This window comes from Lissotriton helveticus, chromosome 2_1 (genome assembly GCF_964261635.1).
Source record: "Lissotriton helveticus chromosome 2_1, aLisHel1.1, whole genome shotgun sequence".
Taxonomy (NCBI): Eukaryota; Metazoa; Chordata; class Amphibia; order Caudata; family Salamandridae; genus Lissotriton; species Lissotriton helveticus.
Genome location: NC_136059.1, coordinates 1,912,188,600 through 1,912,210,547, shown reverse-complemented (window position 1 = coordinate 1,912,210,547; position 21,948 = coordinate 1,912,188,600). Strand labels below are relative to the sequence as shown.

The 21,948-nt window shown below is 46.5% G+C and overlaps 1 protein-coding gene across 2 annotated transcripts; it reads right to left on the bottom strand.

Moving 5' to 3' along the window:
- Nucleotides 1-1,874: 1,874 nt before the first annotated feature.
- On the bottom strand, nucleotides 1,875-21,562 carry CCNA2 (cyclin A2). 2 transcript variants are annotated; one of them, XM_078676845.1, is made up of 8 exons: nucleotides 21,010-21,562; nucleotides 15,617-15,902; nucleotides 14,956-15,071; nucleotides 14,033-14,256; nucleotides 5,970-6,174; nucleotides 4,275-4,388; nucleotides 2,558-2,691; nucleotides 1,875-2,274 (listed from the first exon to the last, which is right to left on the bottom strand). In XM_078676845.1, the coding sequence occupies exons 1-8, from the start codon at nucleotides 21,184-21,186 to the stop codon at nucleotides 2,223-2,225; spliced, it is 1,308 nt and encodes a 435-aa protein (XP_078532971.1). In that variant the 5' UTR covers nucleotides 21,187-21,562; the 3' UTR covers nucleotides 1,875-2,222. The 2 variants fall into 2 exon arrangements, with proteins under 2 accessions (XP_078532971.1, XP_078532972.1); XM_078676846.1 differs by having other exon boundaries at nucleotides 15,653-15,902.
- Between the last annotated feature and the right edge of the window lie 386 nt (nucleotides 21,563-21,948).

Here is a 21,948-nt window from a genome sequence, read left to right as displayed (position 1 = left end):
ACAGCCAGGTTCTGAAACTGGGATGGTGCAATGAGCTAAAAAACGGTGTTGGATCTAGCCCTGATCTCTTGACTGGGTGAGAGTATTCTGCTTAATTCAGAGACTCTGTCCATCACCACCCCTTGTTGTAAATGCTTCAAGGAACATAGCAGATTTGAGGATAGAAGTCAACACGCTGAAATCCGCTGTCCAAGATCTCAAACGGGTCAAACTTCTACTAGCCAGAGGAGACTGTACTCCAACCCCCCCCCCCCCCCCCAGCTCTACCCAGCAAATACTCAACTTATCAATAATCCACACTTTCCCATGACAGAACCCGATCCGCACCCCACAAGCGCTACCACCAAGTGCACCCCTGTACCACCAGTTACGCAAATAGCTCCTATAGGGACACAAAATGCATGGCCACAAGCCAACAAAGGTAGCTGTGTACAGCAGGGCACAGTTTCTAGCCTTGTCCACTCGCCTCTATTCCCTAGTGCTGACAACCCCCCCCCCCCCCCACTAATTGGCACAAGCAAATCGAAATGCCTCCAAAGTGTATTTACATGACCAATGTGACCAAAGTACCATCTCATGGGCAACACGACAGTGAAGACTCCCGAACCAATAAAACCATCCATTGGATCTGCCGCCGGAGGGGCTGTCACTCAGTTATAAGGGAAGACTTCTTGCATGTTAAAAGGCTAATCCGCCCCAACAATCAGACTGCATAGAATTGCTCCTGGCAGATGGGAAGGTGGCCCACAATCTGATAGCTTTGGAAGCTAGGTCAAGCTCTCCTAGTATCCAGCTTAAGTACAGACTCCCCCCAACCTACACCCCTGTCTATTTTCAATCATTCATGCTCATTTGGGCTTAGACTCCAACCTAGTAACAAATTATTTATATTATTAAGCAAACTGCATGCACTAGAATATATTTGGCGAGATTTCATAGCATCCAAACTGGTCGATCTATCATGTGAACTTTTAATTTAAAATATTGTTACACACAGGAAACATTCACTGAACAGTGTCCGTCAGGCATTCACTTCAGAATTTGATGAGCAGCAGTTCCTCATGACGTTAAGTGTCCCTGTAATTCATACAGCCAGAACTACATTTTTCAACTACACTGCTGCAATGTCAATTCAGCTGAAGTGGTTGACACTTTAGTATCCAACAGTAGGCCCGTTAAATGACGGACATCTGGGTTACTAGCAGTCATTAAGGTGCAATTAGAGTACAGGGCGAAAGGTTACCAAAAATAGAAATACATTTAGCTCACCCCAGTGAAACGGTCTAAGTGAATGGGTTCAGGCTTTACATCTTCCTAGATGCAAGTATGGTTTGTTTCTTTGGAGGTCTGCAAGCGTCACCACTTATTCGCCTTCTCCAATCTGGATAGATGGCCGTGCTCAGACGGATTCAGCAGAATAAAGACTTAAACAGCAAACTCCAATTGCGTTACTTAAGTCCAAATTTTAGCTTTTTTTATAGCCGACATGGTGTTTAATCAAATTGGAGCATCACTAATTCTGATAAGGGAAAGTCTGGATGCACCAGTTGCAAATGTAGTGGTGGAGGGAGAATAGCAGTTTACCACAGGTTATTAAAACTTAATAGCTTCAACGCAATTAAAACCCAGGGCAAGATCACTAGCTAAAAAAAGCCACAGGTTGCACCACCTGCCTCGCATAAGGCATATTAAATGCATGGCTGTGCAGCAAAGTGATGTCTACAGCCGCCCCCGCCCAAAAAACCAACCCCTCCCATACCTTCTGTGCTCTTTGAAGGTTCACCATATCCCAATCTTAACAGTTGTCCAAGCTCACTCAAGTGTCCATTTCATCCGAACATGCTAATCCAAGAAAGGCTCCTTTTTTGGCAATATTTGTAAAAGCAATGTACTGCATTTGTCAACATTTATTATGAAAATATTAAACATTGATGCATACAGCTTCGGATTAACAATTTGCTATCTGCCTGGTTGTGTTCAACAGACCAGCTGTATAAAAGCATAGCCAAAGCTAAATATCTAAATTAAATGTACAAAAAACAAATTTACACTTAAAAACTTAATTTAAAAAAGTTGAACAGTTGGTTTCATAATTGTGTAATCTAATCAATCCCGACTGAAGTGTGATTGTAGGCATTATGAAACAAAAAGTTGAACTCAAAATTAAAATAACTGTACAACGTGTGCTTGCAGCGTAATATACATGATAAAAGCTCAGTCCATTAAAATAAAGTGAATGTCTCTGGAGGGTCAATGAGGGATACTGCATGGTACCTGCAACAAAGGAAACAGATTAATGCATTGAGTGCGATTCAAAGACTTAATTTAAAATCACCATTTATGTCACAAGCTTAATGATGCAGTGCTGAAGGGACCAATTCTATTGACAATACAAATAAACCCTCTACCACAGGCCCAAGACCTAGGTGACCAGAGCAGACCGCCCCAGAAAATTAAATGTTGCCCAAGCACCCGAAAAAACAAATTGCTCCCAAGAGATGGCCCATAACTCTACAACCAGCTCACCCAATAAACCACTAAAATGATTTGCTCTTACTTTGCGGATTTGTACTTTTCCCGCACAGACTGCTGTTGGTGAGTTGCAGCTCCAATGAAGGTTCGGTGCAAGTCCACAATGCATGGTTTCAAGTCTTGAAAAGTGTAGCCAGTCAGTTGAACTAAAGGTTCCGTCTGTTAAAAATAATTTTTAAAAAGCTACGTTGAAACGCCAAACAAGCCAATTTGTAACAATCATTTAACACCTTTTTTAACCATATGGGCTGGGATAGCAGTTAATCTACTGCAGTAGTTCTTAACCGGTGGTCTGCAACGTCTACGCCAGGGGGCTGCAAATGCGCAGAAAGTCATACACTATGTGCTTCTCCGATTAAAGATTGAATAAAGAGATATAGATTAAGGGTATAACTAAATGAAGGAAAATGTAACATTGACAATTTGAATATGTTAAAGTGTGAAGGAATTTGAAATTTGAGGCTAAATATTTACTGATTCATGGGAGCAGTCAAGCAGAATGATATGCACAATGGGCAGGCTCAATTAAATTTCGAAAGCTCCAACCATGCCATGAAGATATTTTTTTGTATTTGTGAATTAAATAAAACCTCCTTGGTCTGATTAATGCTTGTAGCCAAATGTGTGTACAGTTTTGTGGTTCAAACCATCAAAATGGCTTAAAGCAGCGGTCCCTGGATTGCAATAATGATCATTCAGTGTATCCAGAGGTCAAAAGGTTAGGAACTACTGAAAATTCCCCAATCTACCCAAAAGTGAGCACGGGAGGCAGTACGTTTAACGTGAAAAATCATGTCTAGTTATCACAAGCAATTTACTTTATGGTGCTCAAATCAGAATGTGTTTGCAACTTTAATATGGTGCACACCAACTACCACGAAAACCCATCCCTGCTCCACACCTGCACAATTATATTAGAAATGGAAAATAAAATTTCCACTTTTACAGAAACTAAAGGGATGTCAGCATTCCTGTGCATCTTCTGGAAGCAAGAATTTTACACTTTAATTGTAAATTCACAATTGTACAGCCGGTTCTGCACTTCATGGACAGCCAGCATGAAAGTCCTAGAACTTTGGCTCCAAACTACACAATTGAGCTATTCAGTAACCTAAAATTAGAACCTTTAGTGAATGAAATATCACTACACAGAACCACTGACTGCTGGAACAAATTGCATCCAACTGTACTAGACCATCTGGCTTGTCAATCAAGTTCAAGCCCTACCATGAAGTCAAACGGCTGTTGAAACATTTACCTCCATACTACTATGGAGGCGCACACCAAGCCCTTAGTGGATTAGGCATGCATTTTATGATGCCCTCAAACGATGGAGCACAGAAGTTTAAGGAACCCATATATATATATATATATATATATATATATATATATATATATATATATATATATATATATATATATATATATATATATATATATATATAGGCAATATAATGCCTCATTAGGACTCACCGACCAGTTTTCCGTGGCTGAAATTGGTTGCTCCCCTAACAACCTACATTCTTTTAAAGCCATTCTCTGGAGACATTAATCTCACCCTACACCCCCAGTATACTGCAATAAACTGGAAGCCACCTAGTGGCTTTTGAGCTTGCAAGTGGCAAGTCCGCAAATGGTTAAAATCTTGCTTAAACCGATACATGCTCATGGCAGACAGTTCATGATTAATTCTTATACATAAACCCCCCCCAACCTTAAATACCAATAAACCCAATACATACCCAGGGTACACACGAGAGTGTGTAGTTCGCTAGAACGAATGCGGCAGAAGCAAGCACAGATGGAAGATATTTCAGGAAAGGGTCTGCATCTATTAAGCTCAGCTCGCCAAGATACTGTAAAGGAAACGCAGCATTAAAACCACTCTAAGAAATCAGAAGTTTTTCATACAGTAAGTAGTGTGTGATATCTACCCATGGGTAGGAGGCATCTTGTGGCCTAGTGGTTAACCTAAACGGTAACCGTTCCATCCCAGACTCACACCTTCACTGTAAGGCCACGAATCTTCCCATGCCTAGTAAAGCAAGAGCTAGGCTACAGCAGTGGGTAAACCTCACTTGCTGTGCACAATCTGGGGCATCTTCCAATCACACTCCTGTTCAGTACTGGGTCTCCCCAGCCAGGTGAGTGCCAATGTGTTTTCATTCATTTTAACATTAGCAATATCCACCGACACTAGCCTAGTAATGAAGTGTTAGTACAGGCGATTGCAAACAGTTAGCAGGGAAGTACGCAAAGTGTAGCTTTGTTAGTGGTTGTGACTAGTACACATTGAGATACAGTTTACAATGGCTGAATGTTTAGAATAGAACACCAAAAATTCACTTAAAGCTGAAAACTCGTTACTAGATTTAGAAGTTACAAAGCCCACTACAGATGCATGGTCAAATATTATAGGGGGGGTTTGGGGAGCACGGATGATGTGTTCCTCTGGTAGCCCCCGCCACATAAGATACCCACCAGGAGGTAAACTTCTGAGAACAGGACAGTCACATTTAAAGTAGTGATCCAGCAAAGGGCCCTCCCAAAGGGGGAGGGGGAGCTGCAAGAAGGTCTGTTGAGGCATTGGCTAGTACTGGGGCTCAACTCTCCCAAAAAAAAAAAAAAAACAAGTCTGGAAGATAACCGGGAGTAGACTGGAGAACTACACCCAAAGCAGTCTTTATATGGCAATTGATACCAGCCCAGATTCACCATAATATAGACATCACACCTGGACGAATTTAAGGTAACAAGATGCATCACATTGGGGCATCTGCAATAGGATGTTTAAATACAACTTTCCACTCTGGCTATGCCATTGATCAGCATCACACCAGAAAAACCTAAAGTGACTAGGTTACATTTACTTCTAAAGTGCTCAGTTAACAAAGTTCTGGGAAGCAACATGCTGGGTAACAGGTGAGCAATAAGCAGATGGCACAGCTCCCCCACAAGACACAGAAAGAGCCATAGTGAACGCACAAGATAGTATGCAAAACATTGTAGGTGTAGGACATCTAGCGCTTAACACTGGCATTTAAGAAACAGCAAACAATAAAGTAACCCTGAATCACAAACCTTAAAGTTTTACACCCTTTCAGGTATGGCTAAGAATAAACAGTGGCACCCCTACAGACAACTGACAAAAGTGATAGGTCTACCACACAAAATAAAGTTACAAATATAGGAGACTGAGGAGTCTGCATGTTTCCTTTTGCAGCAATGTTCCTTCACAAGCCAACTGGACACAAATGCAGCAGACCACCAAGATGGATACTTCAGGTAGACATTCCTGCACCGACCCTAAGCTGATCCAGACTGTTGTAGAAGTTTTAGCAGTTGAACAGGAAGGCAAGTTAGTGTGATTGCTATACAATGCCAAATGACAACTTATCTAATTCTCTTTAAGAAAGAGAAGATATCCATGCGCTTACCATACACAAGCTCTCCACTTTAGGACTGACATGCTGGTGCATAAAGTACTGTGTGAAAAACTGTTGTATTGTCGGTGCTGCCAAGTCAAACGATAACACTTTCAGAACTAAGTGTTCCATCTTCAATACTTGTTTTTTCGTGTAAGTGTCATCTGTGATGTAAACAAACTCTGCAACTTCTGGAGGGTAGATTTCTTCAAACTTTCTAGAATCCAAGTAAAAGAACCACATCACAAATTATGGACTACAACAACTCCCTCCCCAGCCACACCACCATTGAGAAAATTGCAGACATCACTGGTAGAAACCTATCAAGGGGTGCATAACATCCTGCCAGGCCAGTCTGGCACATGAGTTTCTGGCAGAAAATGGTAAATTCATCTCATTTTAATTAATTAAAACCTCAAAGAACTGGCATCAAGCATACACGGTTTTGTAATATATTTCATTTCACCCGATGTGGGGAAGGGACATAGCGAATCCTATTATGGAGAAGGATTATGTTAAGCCCCCAGCACCTCTGAGCCCAACAAGATGCATTAGACTTTATCCCAGACCATCAGCAAACCAATGCTAGCGTCCCTAGCACGCACTACAATGTCCATGCGACATCTGGCAGGGGAACTACATTTTAACTCAAAGGCCCACACCCTCAGATGTTCCAGCTCCTACACAGCAGGCAGGGGACATTGACTAGACAGTGCATGCTTGCAAAACTTGTGGCAAGGAAGAGGGGGTCAAAGTTGTACCCACACACCAGAGGACCCTCAGCTTATAATGGAACAATGAGTGCCTACACCTGCTACAGTTCTAGAAAGCCATTACCTTACATGAAACTTAGCGAGCAACATACAGGTTCCAGTTCGCCCATTGCCTACTGCATGGCATCGCTCAACTCTGCAGTCCGCTTTACATCCAAAATGCACCAACCACATGAAGCACTTTATTGCTAGTTTACTTCACACAAGCTCCTGCCCATTAGATACCCACTTCAATCTGAAAAATTATTCAGGTCAAAGTTCAAGCCAACATCCCTCTATTCTGGTCTCATTTTAAAGCATGCTCACTAAGCTGTGAAGGCAGGGCCTCTGGTTAAAGCATGTTGCACCATCTCACAAATGCAATTAACAGGAAACCTTCTGTAGTAGTCACAATCAGATGTTATGGTGACATCAGGCAACCACCAAACGTTCAAGGAGATCATAGTTGAATAAGGTCTAAATTAACATTTAGGGCCATGTGTGACCAAAACCAAAAAATACAAACCACAATGAACAATTTACTCAAAGACCAATTCCAGTACTGTGGGTAGAACTGCCGAGTTAATAAAATAAGGTCTGTTAGTACAGGCATTTGTTAACCTCCAGCTGAGAGAATCCACATAAATACCTTTAACTAAATTGACAAGTCAGTTCTGCTTCTTGGGTCTCAGAGAGCAGAAGCTAGGAAGCTACTATTGGAGCTGTGGTCAAGCGAAACTTTAGTATCCAACACTATAGAACAATGTGACTTGCAAATATTCTGTTAAACCGAAACCCTACACCAGCCAAACAGTGAGGTCAATATAACTAGTTTACCATCTTTGCTCATGAAGTGTGGTACTAGACTCATCTAGAGGGCATACCTTGCACGACCACTTCTATCCAGGTATAGAAGCACTAAAACTAAGGGCATGGAGTGGACTTTTGATGACTATGCATAAATGTAGTTTCATTAACCAACGGTGGCCAATCTTCAGTTAAGTGAGAGAGAGGGAGAGACAAACGTTTACCCATTTCACATTCCTACACTGGATCACAGCTCAGGGCACCAATTTAAACCACTTTAAGAATGTTAGCCGGAGATGCAGGATAAAGAAGAACTAGTTGGGGCATTGGTTATAGCAGGAGAAATACCACTACAGCTTGAAGGACTAGCATAGTACAAGTTAAGCTGAAAAATCCCTTTGTATAATGAGCTAGTAGGTCAGGCCAGCAGTTTAAGAGACATAGGTTAAAAGACCCAATCCCCGGATGCTACAGAATCTTTAACAAAAGATGACCAAAGAGGGGAAATGAACGGGGGCGTAGCCAGCCAACATGGCGGACGCGAACTGTTAGTGCTACGACTTAGCGACCTTCTGCGGTTGCCAACGGCGCAGCAGCTAGTGAGGTGCCGGCTGAGGGACAAATCACAGAATGGACAGCCTAGGGCTGACAGTCTTGGCACCCCCCCTGTTGGGGCTTCAGAGTGGAAGAATGGAGCTCCAAGCGGCGGCCCTCGCAGCTAAAATAGACACTGCAGCAGTGGAATGGATCGGCACCACCCTGGAGCAAGCAAAGGAGTCCTTAGAGACACAGATCGATAAAGTCACGTCGGAGTTCACCCTTCTCCACACCCATCGTAAGCTAGCAGAGTCGGTCACCCCACAAAGCCAGACCCTTCAGGAGATCCAACCTGTTCAAAACCACACTATTGCACTCCAAGATATGATCGACAGAGTCCATGCGCTCGAAGACTGCATAGAGGATGCGGAAGGGTGCTCACGGTGCAACAGTGTCCGCAAGTTGGGCCTTCCGGAGGGCAGGAACCCAGAGCAGTACGCTGAGAACTGGTTGCGCGACCTCCTGCCCTCGCTGCAGTTTGTGGTAGAGAGGGCGAACAGAGTGCCAGCGCAGAAACACAGGCCAGGAGCTCGCCCTAGTCTGTTCCTCTTCAAACTCCTTAATTATCGGGACAGGGACGTGGTGCTCCGTGTAACCAGGAAACTGGGCAACCTGACTTTGGGAAACTGTTGTGTGATGTTCTTCCCAGGCTATACAGCACTGGTGCAGAGACGGAGGAGTACCTACATGACAGTGAAGCGTCAACTAAGGGAGCTGGAGCTGCCTTACTCCCTGTATCCGTCCCACCTCAGAGTGGTCACGAAGGAGGGTACCCGCTTCATAATGCCCAGTCAGAAGTTTGGGACTGGCTGGAGAAGACGGGGCAGTGGAACGGACCAAGACCCCCAGGCCCGGCAAGGCAGCTGGCAGGAGAGGAGATCGAGACGGAACAGACTGCGGGGGCCCACCGAGACATGGCGGGCCCAGTTGCACCCAGTCCAGAGAAGATCAGAATGGAACGCCAGGAAGCTCTTGAGGCGGTGGCGACCCTTGGAACAGCGAGTAGCTGCATGGAGACACCTACACAGTGACCTAGGAACCAGTGGATAGTCATCCCCATCCACCGTGTTCTCCGAAGATTTGAACCAGCCTGTGGAGACGCCTCAGCGGCTGACCAGATCATGCGATTGAGCGCTGCTGTCGCATCACTCCACGACTTAGAAGCATATGCACACAGTTCTTTCATATGTCCGCACACATGCGGTTGAAAAGTGCTGCACGCTGGAAGCGCCTTTGACACTTAATGCGATGCATGCGCACAACCGAGAGGTGACTTGCTTGTCGGGTGTGGACACACTGCACAGATGTTATAGTCGCAGGCTCCTACCGCTGCAGCCCACACCGGACCTGCGGGACGGACCAGCTTATGGCTCATTGTACACCTCTTGCGAGCACAGGAGGCTTGAGACAGGGGCATAGCGCAGACTAGTTGCTGACATCACACACACCCCACCAGCTACTACACTGGACTAGCTCTCCACCATAAGTGTTTTAATTTGAGGTTTGGATGTATGCCCTTTCGGGGATTCGCCCCACTAGTGGCACTGTTTGCGGTTGTTATGGTTTTAAGTTGCAGCACGCTAACATGCTCCCCTTGGGTCACAACTCTGCCTCCTCCCCAGCCCCCCCGACGCAACTCCTTTGCCTCGCGCTGCGATGACTTACCCAGACACATGATGCACACTAACATCGTGGCTTGGAACATACGTGGTATGCACACCGTTGAAACACTACTCAGTCTTTTCCTATCTGCAACGCCACTCTGTAGGGATTGCCCTCCTGCAGGAAATCCACATGACCCAGACATAACTTGACAAACTCTGCAGGCATTGGAGGGGGCAAATCTATGGTACGGTCTTATTGGCGCATGAGCGTGGAACCCTGATCTGGGTACGGGCGGGCATTCCCTTTATATGTGAAGAAACAAAGGTAGACCGAGAGGGTAGGTATTCCCTAGTGCGGGGGAAACTGAATGGTCAGGAGGTATTAGGATCACTATATGCCCCGAACATAGATCATCCTTCCTAGTGCAGCTGTCCCAGATCCTCCACCCTTAGGTTGGGCTCCCTTGGTGGGGATTTTAACATTGTACTAGATGTACACGTGGACATTTCTCCCACCTCCCCCTTAGAGCTACAGTGGTAGCGTCCAATGCGCAGGCGTTCAGGAACTGGCTTTCACACTGGGCATTACAGGACTTGTGGCGTGTACTACACCCAAATGACAGAATTTATTCTTACTATTCAGCGGTCCATGGCTTATATGTCCGGTTGGATAGTGGGTTCCCAGTACCTGCTCCCACTTCTTGCACAATCTGAGTACTTGGGGAGGACACACTCCGATCATAATCCCTGTGGTTTCAGATCAGCTGTGAGGCGGACCGCCGCCTGTCCCTACATGGAGACTGCAGCCTAATGTACTGGAGGATTCAATGTTTCGCTTGTCTATGGGCACGGCCATCCTTGCATATTTCAATGCCAATGAAGGGACAGCGAGCAATGCCATGGTAGAATGGGATGCTCACAAAGTGGCCGCCCGGAGGCCACATGCAACATACACAGAATGCTCCACGCCTCCCTGGCGCGCCTAGAGGCTGAGCTCCTGCGCTATGAGCGGGAAGGTAAGGGGGTGGGGGAGATTGGCACTCACGGGCTGGGGGACCTTCGCACCCGGCATGCGGAGCTTGGAGAGGTTGAGATGCCACAACTATGCAGCACACACGGCCAGAATGCATGCCAAAGCGGACAGAGCAGTCAGTCTGCTGGCCTGGTTGATAAAGCAAGAGGTGCACAGTTGCCAGATAGGAGCTCTCCATACAGCAGGTAGAGTGATAGTGTACACAATGTGAAATCCACCATGCCCTAACGGCTCGTTACAGTTACACAGATCCCAGGGCATTGGCCCCAGGCCCATATTGGAGGAGTACTTGGACTCTGTCCAACTGCCCACGGCTTCTGAGGAGCAGGAGATGCTCAATGCACCCCTCATTGGAGGTGATCCAGTCGATGGCATCCGGAAGACCACAGGGCCAGACAGCTTGCCTGCCGAATACTATAGATCATATCAGGAAACCTGGACATCATTACTCCATTAAGTTATACGCGGTGGAGGAAGGATCACTGCCCCCCCCTCTATGCTGGAGGCGTTCTTGGGTTTCCCTGCCTAAACCGGACAGAGACCCCCACGGCCCTGGGCTCATTTAGGCCTCTGGCGATGCTCAACGTGGACTATAAGGTCTTTGCAAAGGTGCTAGCGGAAAGGCTGGCACCAGTGGTCCCCCACCTAATCCACACTGATCAGAATGGGTTTGTCCCTGCGAGATCAGCGTCATTGAACCTCAGGAGCTACTTCAGGGTGGCAGCTGAGGCCAAGCGGGAGTGGCCCAGGGCAGGGTGCCTAATTCTGGATCTGGAGAAGGCGTTTGATTACCTAGAATGGGGCTATTTATCAGCAGTGTTGCTGCGCTATGGGTTGGACATGGGGTTCCCCCCACATGGTCAACTTATTATACAGGAACCCCGTAGTACGGGTGTGGTTGGGCCCTTACATCTCAGAGGAGGTGAGCCGAGGCACTGGTGCCCTGTCCCAGCTACTGTTTGCGCTAGCAATCGAGCCCCTGGCCGTAGCCATACGAATGACTCTCGGTGATTGTGTCCCGATGGGAGATGCAGTTCATCAGGTATCGCTTTATGTCGACGACCTGCTGGTGTTTGAGGCATATGGGACGCATACCCAAGCAGCTGGCCAAGTTACTGCACACATTTGCTGCCATCTCAGGGCTCCGAGTAAATACAGATAAATCTTGCCTTTATGCTTTCAGTGAAGGGATCGGGGACCCGGGATACCACCTCGGGGGGGGGGGGGGTACATGAGTCCAATGGAAAGAGGACACCTTCAGGTACCTGGGGATACAGATATATTGTCGCCCAGCTGACCTGTTTGTTGGGAATCTTGGGAGGGTGGTTGCAGCGCTTAGGTTGCAGGTACACGCTCCCACTGACGACCACAGGCAGAGTGGTGCTTGCTAAAATGGTCATGCTCCCCCGCCTCCTGTACAACTTTGTCAACTTACCGTTATTCATCCAGGCTTCTTTTACTATGCTCAATAAGATGCTGCGGGACTTTATCTGGGGCACCTCTAGGCATAGGCTGGCGCTGCAAAGCTATTCCTGCCAACGGACCGGGGGGCCTGGCTGCTCCTTGTTTTGAACACTACTACCTAGCCACGCAGCTACAATGGGTTGCTCGCTGGCTGGCAGGTAGAGATGATACAGCCACAGTAATGCCGCCATACTCTCTAGAGCGTATAACTAAACATTTTCACCCCATAGCTGTGACTGAGCGCCCAACGCTGCTCCTCATGGCGGTGGCATACAAGTGCTACTGGAGAGCCTTATACCTTGCAGTACAGTTCCTTATGCGCAGGCTATACCCTTGGAGGGCTCGCCTAGTGGAGGGGTGCTCACGTCTTCTATGCTCACGGAATGGTGGGAGGCCGACATTCATATGCTCGGAGATCTATAAAGGGAAGGGGAGCTTACGGCATACGAGACGCTGGTGACAGGAGGGGCTTCCTTCCGGGGGTTCTTAATGCACTGCTCGCTGATGGCGAAGCTGACCACCAGATGGGGAGATGCAACCACGGAGCCCAGGCAGTATTTAACCATGCAGTATCTCCACGTTATGGGGAGGGGCAGACACTGGCTTTGCTGGTTTGCGGCATAATTACAGGAGCACGTGGCAGTTAGTTTGGACCCCCTTAGAGACAAATGGAAGCTAGTCCTGGGGCGGCCACTAGCAGACAGGTAATGGGAAAGGGTGCTTAAAAGTCGGTACGAATCCCCAGAAACATGATTGCCAGATCCAGCTTTTTATTGTCCACAGGGCTTACCTCCCGCCCGAGTAGATGAAGTACTTCTGTCGTGACGATGCGCTCTGCCCCAGGTGTAGAGTTAGAGACGGATTCCTGCACATGCTGTGGAGTGGTCCTGGGCTGGGCACTTACTGGTGAGCAATTAGCGAGCTGCTGTGGAGTTGCACAGATCGAACCATACCCTTTGACTGGCCAGAGTACATCCTACACCATTTCAAGAGATCCCCCAAAGATAAGGTGACATCCAGTTTCCTGGACCTAGGGCGGGTGGTAGCAAAGCGCCTCCTCACAAGGAGGTGGAAAGCATATGACCTACAATGGGCATGGAATTCCTCATTTCAGGCAGGGGCCAGGGCAGAGTGGACAGCCACACGCAACGATGGGGATATGGAAGGAACCCATGGCGGCACACTGGGAGCGAATGCTTGGTGCATTACAGCAGACGGCCAGGTAAGGGGGCACAAGTGGTGCAGAGGGGATGGGAAGCACACATGAGGGTGGGTGCATGCCACAGACCGTTCTCCTGCCGGATAGTCAGATATGCTTTACTCCTGCTCCACTAGGACACAGACAACCATGCCAGCGCAGCCACAGATGAGTGTGTGCACCAGTAGGGAGGGGGTCGAGACAGCGAGTCAAATATACATGAGGTTTCTGCTGCCGCAGTATGTGTATATATATATATATATATATATATATATATATATGTATATATACACATATACACACACATCTGTTTGCAAGCCAAAGATGGGTCAGCCCTGAACTACACAGACATTGAGAGGTCAGCACTCGGTACTCCTGGATAGTCTCGGAGTCTGCATCAGGACTGGCGAACTACAGTTCAGTCAACTCTGACGAGCATCTTTTATCCCAGTCATTACAAAGCTTGAATTCTTGTTACATAATATGACAATGCTCGAATGCATTTATGAATGACATGCCTCTGACTATGACCTTTTATAAGTGATGCTTGTAAAGTAAAGAGTAATTCTAAAATAAAAACAGATGACAAAAAAAAGGGAAATGAACAGCCAAATACTTACGAGGCTAACAACATAGCAGCAGTTCCTACAAGCTGGAGTTTCCCTCTTAGGACAGACATGGAGGAGAGGAAGCGGTCTATGTAATTCACAGCTAGATACAGAGTCTCATTTTGCAATTTATATTCTTCGCCAACTTCTACCAGCCAGTCAACAAGGATGGCCCTCATATTGTTTGTGATATCTGGCTGTTTCTTCATGTAACCTGCTTTAGGTTTACATTTTATCTGTAAAACAAAATCCAGGTGTCATTGCTAAGAATTTGAAAAAGTTTTGTTCTATGGTCATTTCAAAGAAGGCGATTATTCAAATAAGTTAAGGTACACATTATAGACACTAGTGTTCAATGTTAACAAAATACTGAATAAGTTGCCTCCCCAAAAATAAAGAGTATATTAATAGTTGTTTTGTGCATGTATCCCTGCATCAAAAAGTCACAAATTTGTTAATACATGCCAACTCCAGCATCACAATACATGTTGCTGCAGTCTTAAGGCACACAAAAATAGGGAACAAAATCTGTTCCAACGGGGGAGGAGGGGCACACAAAACACCATCCTTCACCAAGCCACGGGATTCAGCTTTAGACATGAAGAGTTTAAATGCATCTATGTGGCACTACTAAATACTTGCTACTGCCACAAAAACTAAAATGGTGTAAGCCTACTTCTAGAATCCCTTACATTACTGACTCTGCAACCAACACCACATACACAAATATATCCGTTGTACAAGAAATGGAACCGACAGTAGCAAGTTAACTACTTCTCGCAGCAAATGGGACTAGGACAAATAACCAGAATATTCCCTTAATGGCTAGTGATTGGCAATGTAGCAATGTAGCATTGGGAGCAGACCAAGTTTAAGACACTCAACATCTCAGGATTTCAGCCTGAAACAGTGATCACTCAAGATGATTTTTTTACCTCCATCTCCCGGATGTAGGCATGAATATCTGCGGCATAATCTGGAACTTCATTCGCGTTTACTGGTTTATCTTCACCTTCGTGTGCAATGGACATATCCAAAACCATTGGTGAATCTGAAGGATGCAAAAGGAGGGAGGGGATTGAATGGATGCTAGCAGGCATTCAAATATGTATTGTCATTTAGAGTGTGACTAACATTAAGCACATTTTAATTATAGAGCAACGTCTTAAGGTGCAAATAAGAGGAGCTGATGTGAGGTTGCACTGTACTGAAAACATAGCTTCTATGTGGCTTAAAAATAAGTTCAAGAGGAAAATTATACGATATTAGTTGAGCAGAGTGCAAAAGAGGTAGCTAATGAAAAGCTTAGATAGGAAAACCTTTAAGTAAGATGTTCAAATGCCAGGCAAGATAATTTGCACAAGGCATTTTTCAGAATACTCTAATGTGTTAGCTGACCTCCAAAAGAGAATGATCAGGGCCCCCCAAAACCTGGAAAATTCCCCATCCCTCTTAAAGCCATGGCCATTATAGTAAAACTACAAGCATGCACTAAATTCTTGTACTCCCACTTCACCAAAACATGCGATTGAGAAATGTGTTTAGGCAGCCCAAACAAGAGATTTTCTCCAAAGCCCACAGCAATTTGATATTCACCAAGCGCAAGGCATTGAAGCGTGGCACAAGACGCACCAAAGCTAACGTCCATTGAACATTCTATTGGTATAGGTGCCAGAGGCCTCCTCTGCCCAAGGGAGGTTACTGCTGAAGTTAGTTCCAGAAGGTTCTCCTGCGATGCGTTCTTCTTAAGGGCAGTGGGCCTCTTGCGACTTGCGCCATCAGGCTCGTCCACGTGTATAGTGAAAGCAGGTTGTTTGCTGCCTGCTTTACCAGCTGCAGCCTTTCCATAGTTCTCATCATTGATACCTTGAAGGCCAAGTACCTGAAAGGAAGAAAACAAATGTCAAATAGAGTCCTATAGAACTGCATAAGCCATATTTAGGACCTGTTCCAAGACTCCTAAGAGACTCCCCACAAAGAGGCTCGCATGTGACATTTAACAAGGCTCACGTTCATCTCCACAATAAAGTACACAAGATCAACATTTTGTAGACATAGGGTGCCCTTTTGTGACAGTACTGATCTAATCACCAGCAAGGTTAAAAGTCCAGCATAAATACTGCATCAACTGTACAGATAACAGAGGTTACATGTACTCGTCCATGGAACTTCTATTCTTCCTTAAATTTACCTGGGGTGGTGGGATAATTTGATTCAGACGCCACTGAGCCATAAATGAGGACTAGGTTGTATAAGTGCATCATAATAACATAACATTTGTAACTGGAAGTGTTAAAGTTTGTATTTGTGTTCAGACTCGGGGTTGCTTGCACTGAAGAATTTCTTATGAATGGTTGCAGTAGGCTGTGACCCTTGATGTCAGGTCAGAGGCTTCCATGATGCCCCACGAGAACAAAAGTAATTGTTTTAAAGTGGAAATCAGGATGAACTGGACATTAAAGAATACCCCCCCCCCCACCAGGAGCATGGTAAACGCATACCAAAATTTAAGGAGTGATGTTAAAATTAGGGATCAACGTGGAACTTTAGAGAATATACCTCAGTCACAATTGTTCCCTGTGAAAAGTCCTTGACATTGCTCAGAAAGCCTGCATTTCCCACAGCAAGTCGAATGGTTTACACATAGCTCTTAGAAAGGCAATCATACTTGAACTTTAATATGGAATGCAACCCAGGGAAAGACTAGTCTTTAAGGGCAGATCATGTGCACCCTTCTTTACGAAGAAGGTTCCTGCCAGTTCTCCAGGCTGTGGAAGACTGAATGTGGTAGCAACAACTGGTTTTGGTGGCAGAACAAGTCTTGTACTTGCTACCTAGTGAAGAATTGTCTACTGGCCTCTGCAGCAGAGGCTTTAATTTGTCCACACTCCCTAAAAACACACTACAGACGTGTATATAGCCTTTGCATGGAGAGGGCAGTAAATGCGGCAGTGGCAAACCAGGAATCCATTTTGAATTCCTGCCCCATGTGGTACCCAAGATGGTGTAGAGAGGGTTTAGAGAGCAATGTTAATTACAGGGCTTCTCCAAATCAGTCTTAAGATGCTTTATATTGGACCACACACACTAGTGGATGGTTGGTGACAGAGGGTCCCTTTGTAGTTGTAGGGAAAACCCTTGCCTGCTATACTATTCTACAGAAGTCTTTAGCACAAGTGGAGGGAAATAGGAAAGCATCTAATAGGGAAGATCCAAAACAAGTCCAAAGAGCTCCCATTTCCACCCCATGTTCCTGCTGACATTAGAGGTCAGAGCCTAGCACGATCCATTCAGAAAGAAAAGCCTGAATGCAGTCTCCGAACTAGACTTGTGAACTATACATTCCCTGTCTGCAAACCATGAGGTGGAATCCCTCAATCACGAGCCAAGTTCTCAACAAGAATCTTAAGGTCCCACAGAGAAGGCAGCAACTTGTGCTCCAGGTTTTGGAGGAGTCACCAACTACCAGCTTGTGTTGGCAGGTTGGGAGGGGCGGGGGTTGAGATCCTGAAATCACACCATGCAAACACTGAAGGGAAAGCCCACTGACTGCACAAGATGGACATTGGAGGCAGCTGAATAATCGGCCTAGGAGGAGGACCTCCAAGATATGTGCGGTACCAGAATGGCCAACCCCCAAGCTAGGGAAGGATCTGCACTGCCAGCTAAGAGGCCCTTGTGCGCTGGGTCCGTCCACAGTGAACTGACAAGCTTGCCGAGCACCTACAGGTAGGACACTGCCCATCTCCCCCTAACCAAGCGGTGACGATAAGTTACCCCTCAAGACACTTAAGTGAATGGTAAATTAGCACTAGACAAGAATCACTAACTCGTTCGGCGATGGCAACGAAAGCAACAGGACCGGGGACAGGTGTGCAATGTAGAAAGCCACAGTGCCACCTGGGTGGGTTCTTAGTTTGGCAGGTATGAGCACACCCTCCATGCAAGGACTAAGAACAAAATCACGTTTGGACAGTTGGGAGCAGGGGTAAGCACATCTGCTTCCCAGGAACTCTGCAATCACATTAGCAAAGAGGCTTCCCTACTGGCCAGATCTGGTGAGAACACATTTCAGTCAACAACAAGCAAGGAAGAGGGCGAACAGACTTTCCACAATTGCCAACAACAGATATTGGGACAGTTAAATAGCCAACCCATTAGGGTTTCAGAAGGAAAGGGAGGGGGCGGGGAGAGGATGGACTACAAATAAACAGGGACTAGTCAACCTCCCAGGAGGCAAGTGTCCGAACTGGGCAGCGTGTGAACACGATAACCCATTGTTGCCAGAAAGTCTTGGCCAGCCTTGTATCTCAGTGGCTAACCACGCACACAGCAACTGCAGTCTACAAACTGTGCCTGCTAGTTTGACTCCAGTATTCCAGTTGCGTTTTTGGTTAAAGTAATTCCATTAACAGGTAAAATCACTGGCCAGAAAATTAACATTTCTTTGTCACCCCACACGGCCTTCCCAAGAAACCCTTGAACTGATGGGCTTTGAGACCCTGAGGACCAAGTGCTAACGCGTTGACCCTGGAGCTCAGTTTTGGGTTCCAGTTAAGTGAAGCCACAGGGACACTGGTTCAAGTGGTAATAAGCATTTTTCCACTAATAAATAGCCAAATTACCATTGGACGTCCGAACATGTCTTTACAGTGTTAAATTCTGAACTCTTTGTATCTAGAGTTCATCTAGATCGTAGAAGCTAGAAGTTGTACCCTCCCAAATGTTTCCATAATATAGCATGATCCTATTAATTTGCACAGAAGCTGCAATTCAAAGTAGTTTAAAAATATGCTATTTTAAAAAACAGGTTAATTCCAAAGCAACGCCAATAAAACATTTGAATTATTGATTAACAGGAGGGGTGGCTGGTATGGTGGGCATGTAAAATGGTGATGCTACAAAAGTGAATGAAGTTTAGAGGGCGACTCAGGTTTGACAGAAGGTCAATAAGTGCGAAGTGCAAAACCCACCAAATGAGGCGACGTGTATGCTATGAGAGATTAGTTTAACCAGGCCTTTATGTTTGTGTATACTGTAATCTGAGACAATTTAATCACACATACATACACACCCACCATATGTCTGTCTACATTTGTTTCTGCACCAATCCTTAAGGAGGCATTGTAACCAACATTCAAAATAAGGCTCGCGCTAAACCTTTAAAAAAATGTGTACTAAGGTGTGGCTGGCTGTTGGCCTAGGTTAGAGCGGTAGGCAGTGTGGCTGTGAAAGACACCAATGTTCCTCCAGGTCAGTGGTAATCCGCACCCGCACATTCTAAAGAGGTTAATGTGGTGTAGACAGCCCCCACCCCCTCCCCAATTCCAGTTGAAAGGTCTGCATCCTCAGACTTTAGCATGTACCGGATGTTGACATACCCAGACCATAGTTAAAGCTGCTTAACTGCTAGGAATAAGCTTTAGGTGCTAGTAGGCAGTTATGGTTAACGTCTACTGAAGCCATCTATATCAAGTAGGCTGCACCCCAAGTGGTCTTCACTGGGTAGGGTTGTGCGAATACCACCTCCTTTTATTAAATAAGTAATGTGCGGCACTGCTCAGTGTTATGTTACTGTGTTCAATTTAGACTATTCCACAAGCAACTGAGTTTAGTAGTCGACATAGAAGAGCCCGTAGTACTGCTGTTGGGTTCTGTCCTCTAGCAGTATACTTAGTGTAGGCGCCTCTTAGTGGCTCGTACTCCCGAGGCACCAGTTTCGAGAGACCTGTAGTGTGATTCGCTGTAAGGGTCTTGGTAGTAAGGGTACAATTATGTAGTACGAATGATATGGAAAGTGTTCCTATTGCGCGCGATGGCCAGAGTAGTGCTCGTCTGGTCTTGTATAACAGTATTTGAACGTGTAGCATACGGTGCTTTAGCTGTATACAAGAATGTAAAGTTGCAGATGTAGCTGCGTGAGAAGTAATTGCATTTATATAGCGCTTCCTACCCCAGACAAGGCTTTGTTGCGCTATACAGCAAGTAGCACGTTACTCTGAATGACTGGTTATTGTTCGAGATGAGCAGGAGCTTTCTCTTCCATCGTTACGAGGGCACAGCTCGTTACGATTATAGCGCAGGAGTGACAACTGCGTGCCGGTGATAACCATCCGTGTAGTGTGATCAGTTTCTTGGGCGGGACGGAGTAAATACATTTGGGCTAATTGAGACTTTTAGGTACTTACGGCAGCGTAAGAACGCACCTGCTTAAGAATTACTTTTGTAGCCTGTCGGTACAAGCAGGTGTTACGCTATCGTCTTAAAACGCTGCATGTGGTTGGCAGGTAAGAATATAGTCACGGGAGTAGTAGTTCCCTAGGCCGTGCCTTCTAGATAGTCGCCAGCTTCCAGTCGGAATGGGAACACATGCATGGCAAAGTTCTATAGTTAAAGGAAGGGATTGACTGCTGCGAGTTGGGGGGGGGGGGGGAAACGTAGCAGGGTGCAAGAGTTTCGGAATCGAAAGTGAGCAGACTCCGCTTCCCTACAATGACTAACTAGATAGAGGATTGCTGATCGTGATCGAGTCCCCGCTCATTAGGACCGGGGACAATGCAGGTCAGAGGCAGTGGCCGCCAAAAGCGACGCAGCAGCTGGTTGTCAATTGAACTACAGGAGCAGTGCGCCCGGCCAGGGCCCGCACAGTGCAGAATGGGGCCACGTCCCACGGATCAAACCACCCGCCAGCCTTTACACTAACTAGCGCACACCGGGAACTGGCTTCTTGGGTACACATACCGGTTGCTATATATATATATATATATATATATACACACACACACATACATACACACACACACAGAGGCGGGGAATTGGACGCATTAATGAGACATAATGGCTGGCACTGGAACAATGCTCAGTACGGAGATAACCCGGCCTGCCAGACAACCCATCGATGGCACTGGAGGTGCCCCATGGTAAAGCAGACTAAAGTGCGGCCGTACCGCCTGGACAGGATCCCTAATCAAAGAAGTACTGATACCGACCTGCTGGGGCTGCTGCTGTCGGCTGCTCCGCTGAGGCTGCACCCTGGCCACGCGGTTATTCTGCAACACGCCCAGCACAACGCGTCCGCCGGCGGCGCCCAGAGCGGCCCCGTTCTTGCCCGGCTGCACGTTCTCTTGATTCTCGTCTCGCATCTCCGAGGCCATTTGCGTGAACATGGTGCCGCAGGCGCAGTTCTTGGGCAGTGAATGCAGAGAGAATCGAGTTAAAGGGGCAAGAGGAAAGCAACAACATGCGGATCCCGCACACCGCGGGGTCGTAGAAAGGAAGCTTAGGTCCCGGAGGATCAGGTGCTGTGCATGGCGGCAGTGCAGAGTAGCCACTCCCCGGAGCAGCGCGAGCCTGGGATCGGGTACGGTGCAGGGCTCCCCTGCTGCCGGCTCGCTTATTTCAGTGCGCTGCTCTATGCTTGCGTCGGGGGTCTCTGCGCGCGAACTCCACCGGCTTCAATCGCTACTTTTGGCTGCTCCTGCAATTTCTCCTTCTTCCTATGCAGGGCAGCTGCATTCTGAATTCAAGTAGCCCGCGACTATTGAAACGGGCCAATCGCAGCGCCGTGACGATGACGTAGGCCTGGGTACGGCGGCCTGCGTGGTTCCAAAGCAAGGAAAAGGCGAGACAAGGGCGAGAAGCGCGTATTTCGAACGGCTTAGTGGCAGCTGCGGAATGTAGTAGTGCGGCTCACGTCAAGCACGCCAGGAAGGGCGCAGGCGCAGTGTTGCATTAATTAGGTAAAGGATTCAGCAAAGATTTTGAAATTGTTTGAGTGGCAAATTAATCTTATATTTTCTTCTATGTGTACCGACCAAGGGTTTGGAGTGATAAGAGTGACCTGTAGGAAAATAATCTGGCGAATTTAATTTGCAAGGAATTGGGGGGAATTACAAGGGCGAAAGGAAGAGTAAATGACACCTTTGGGT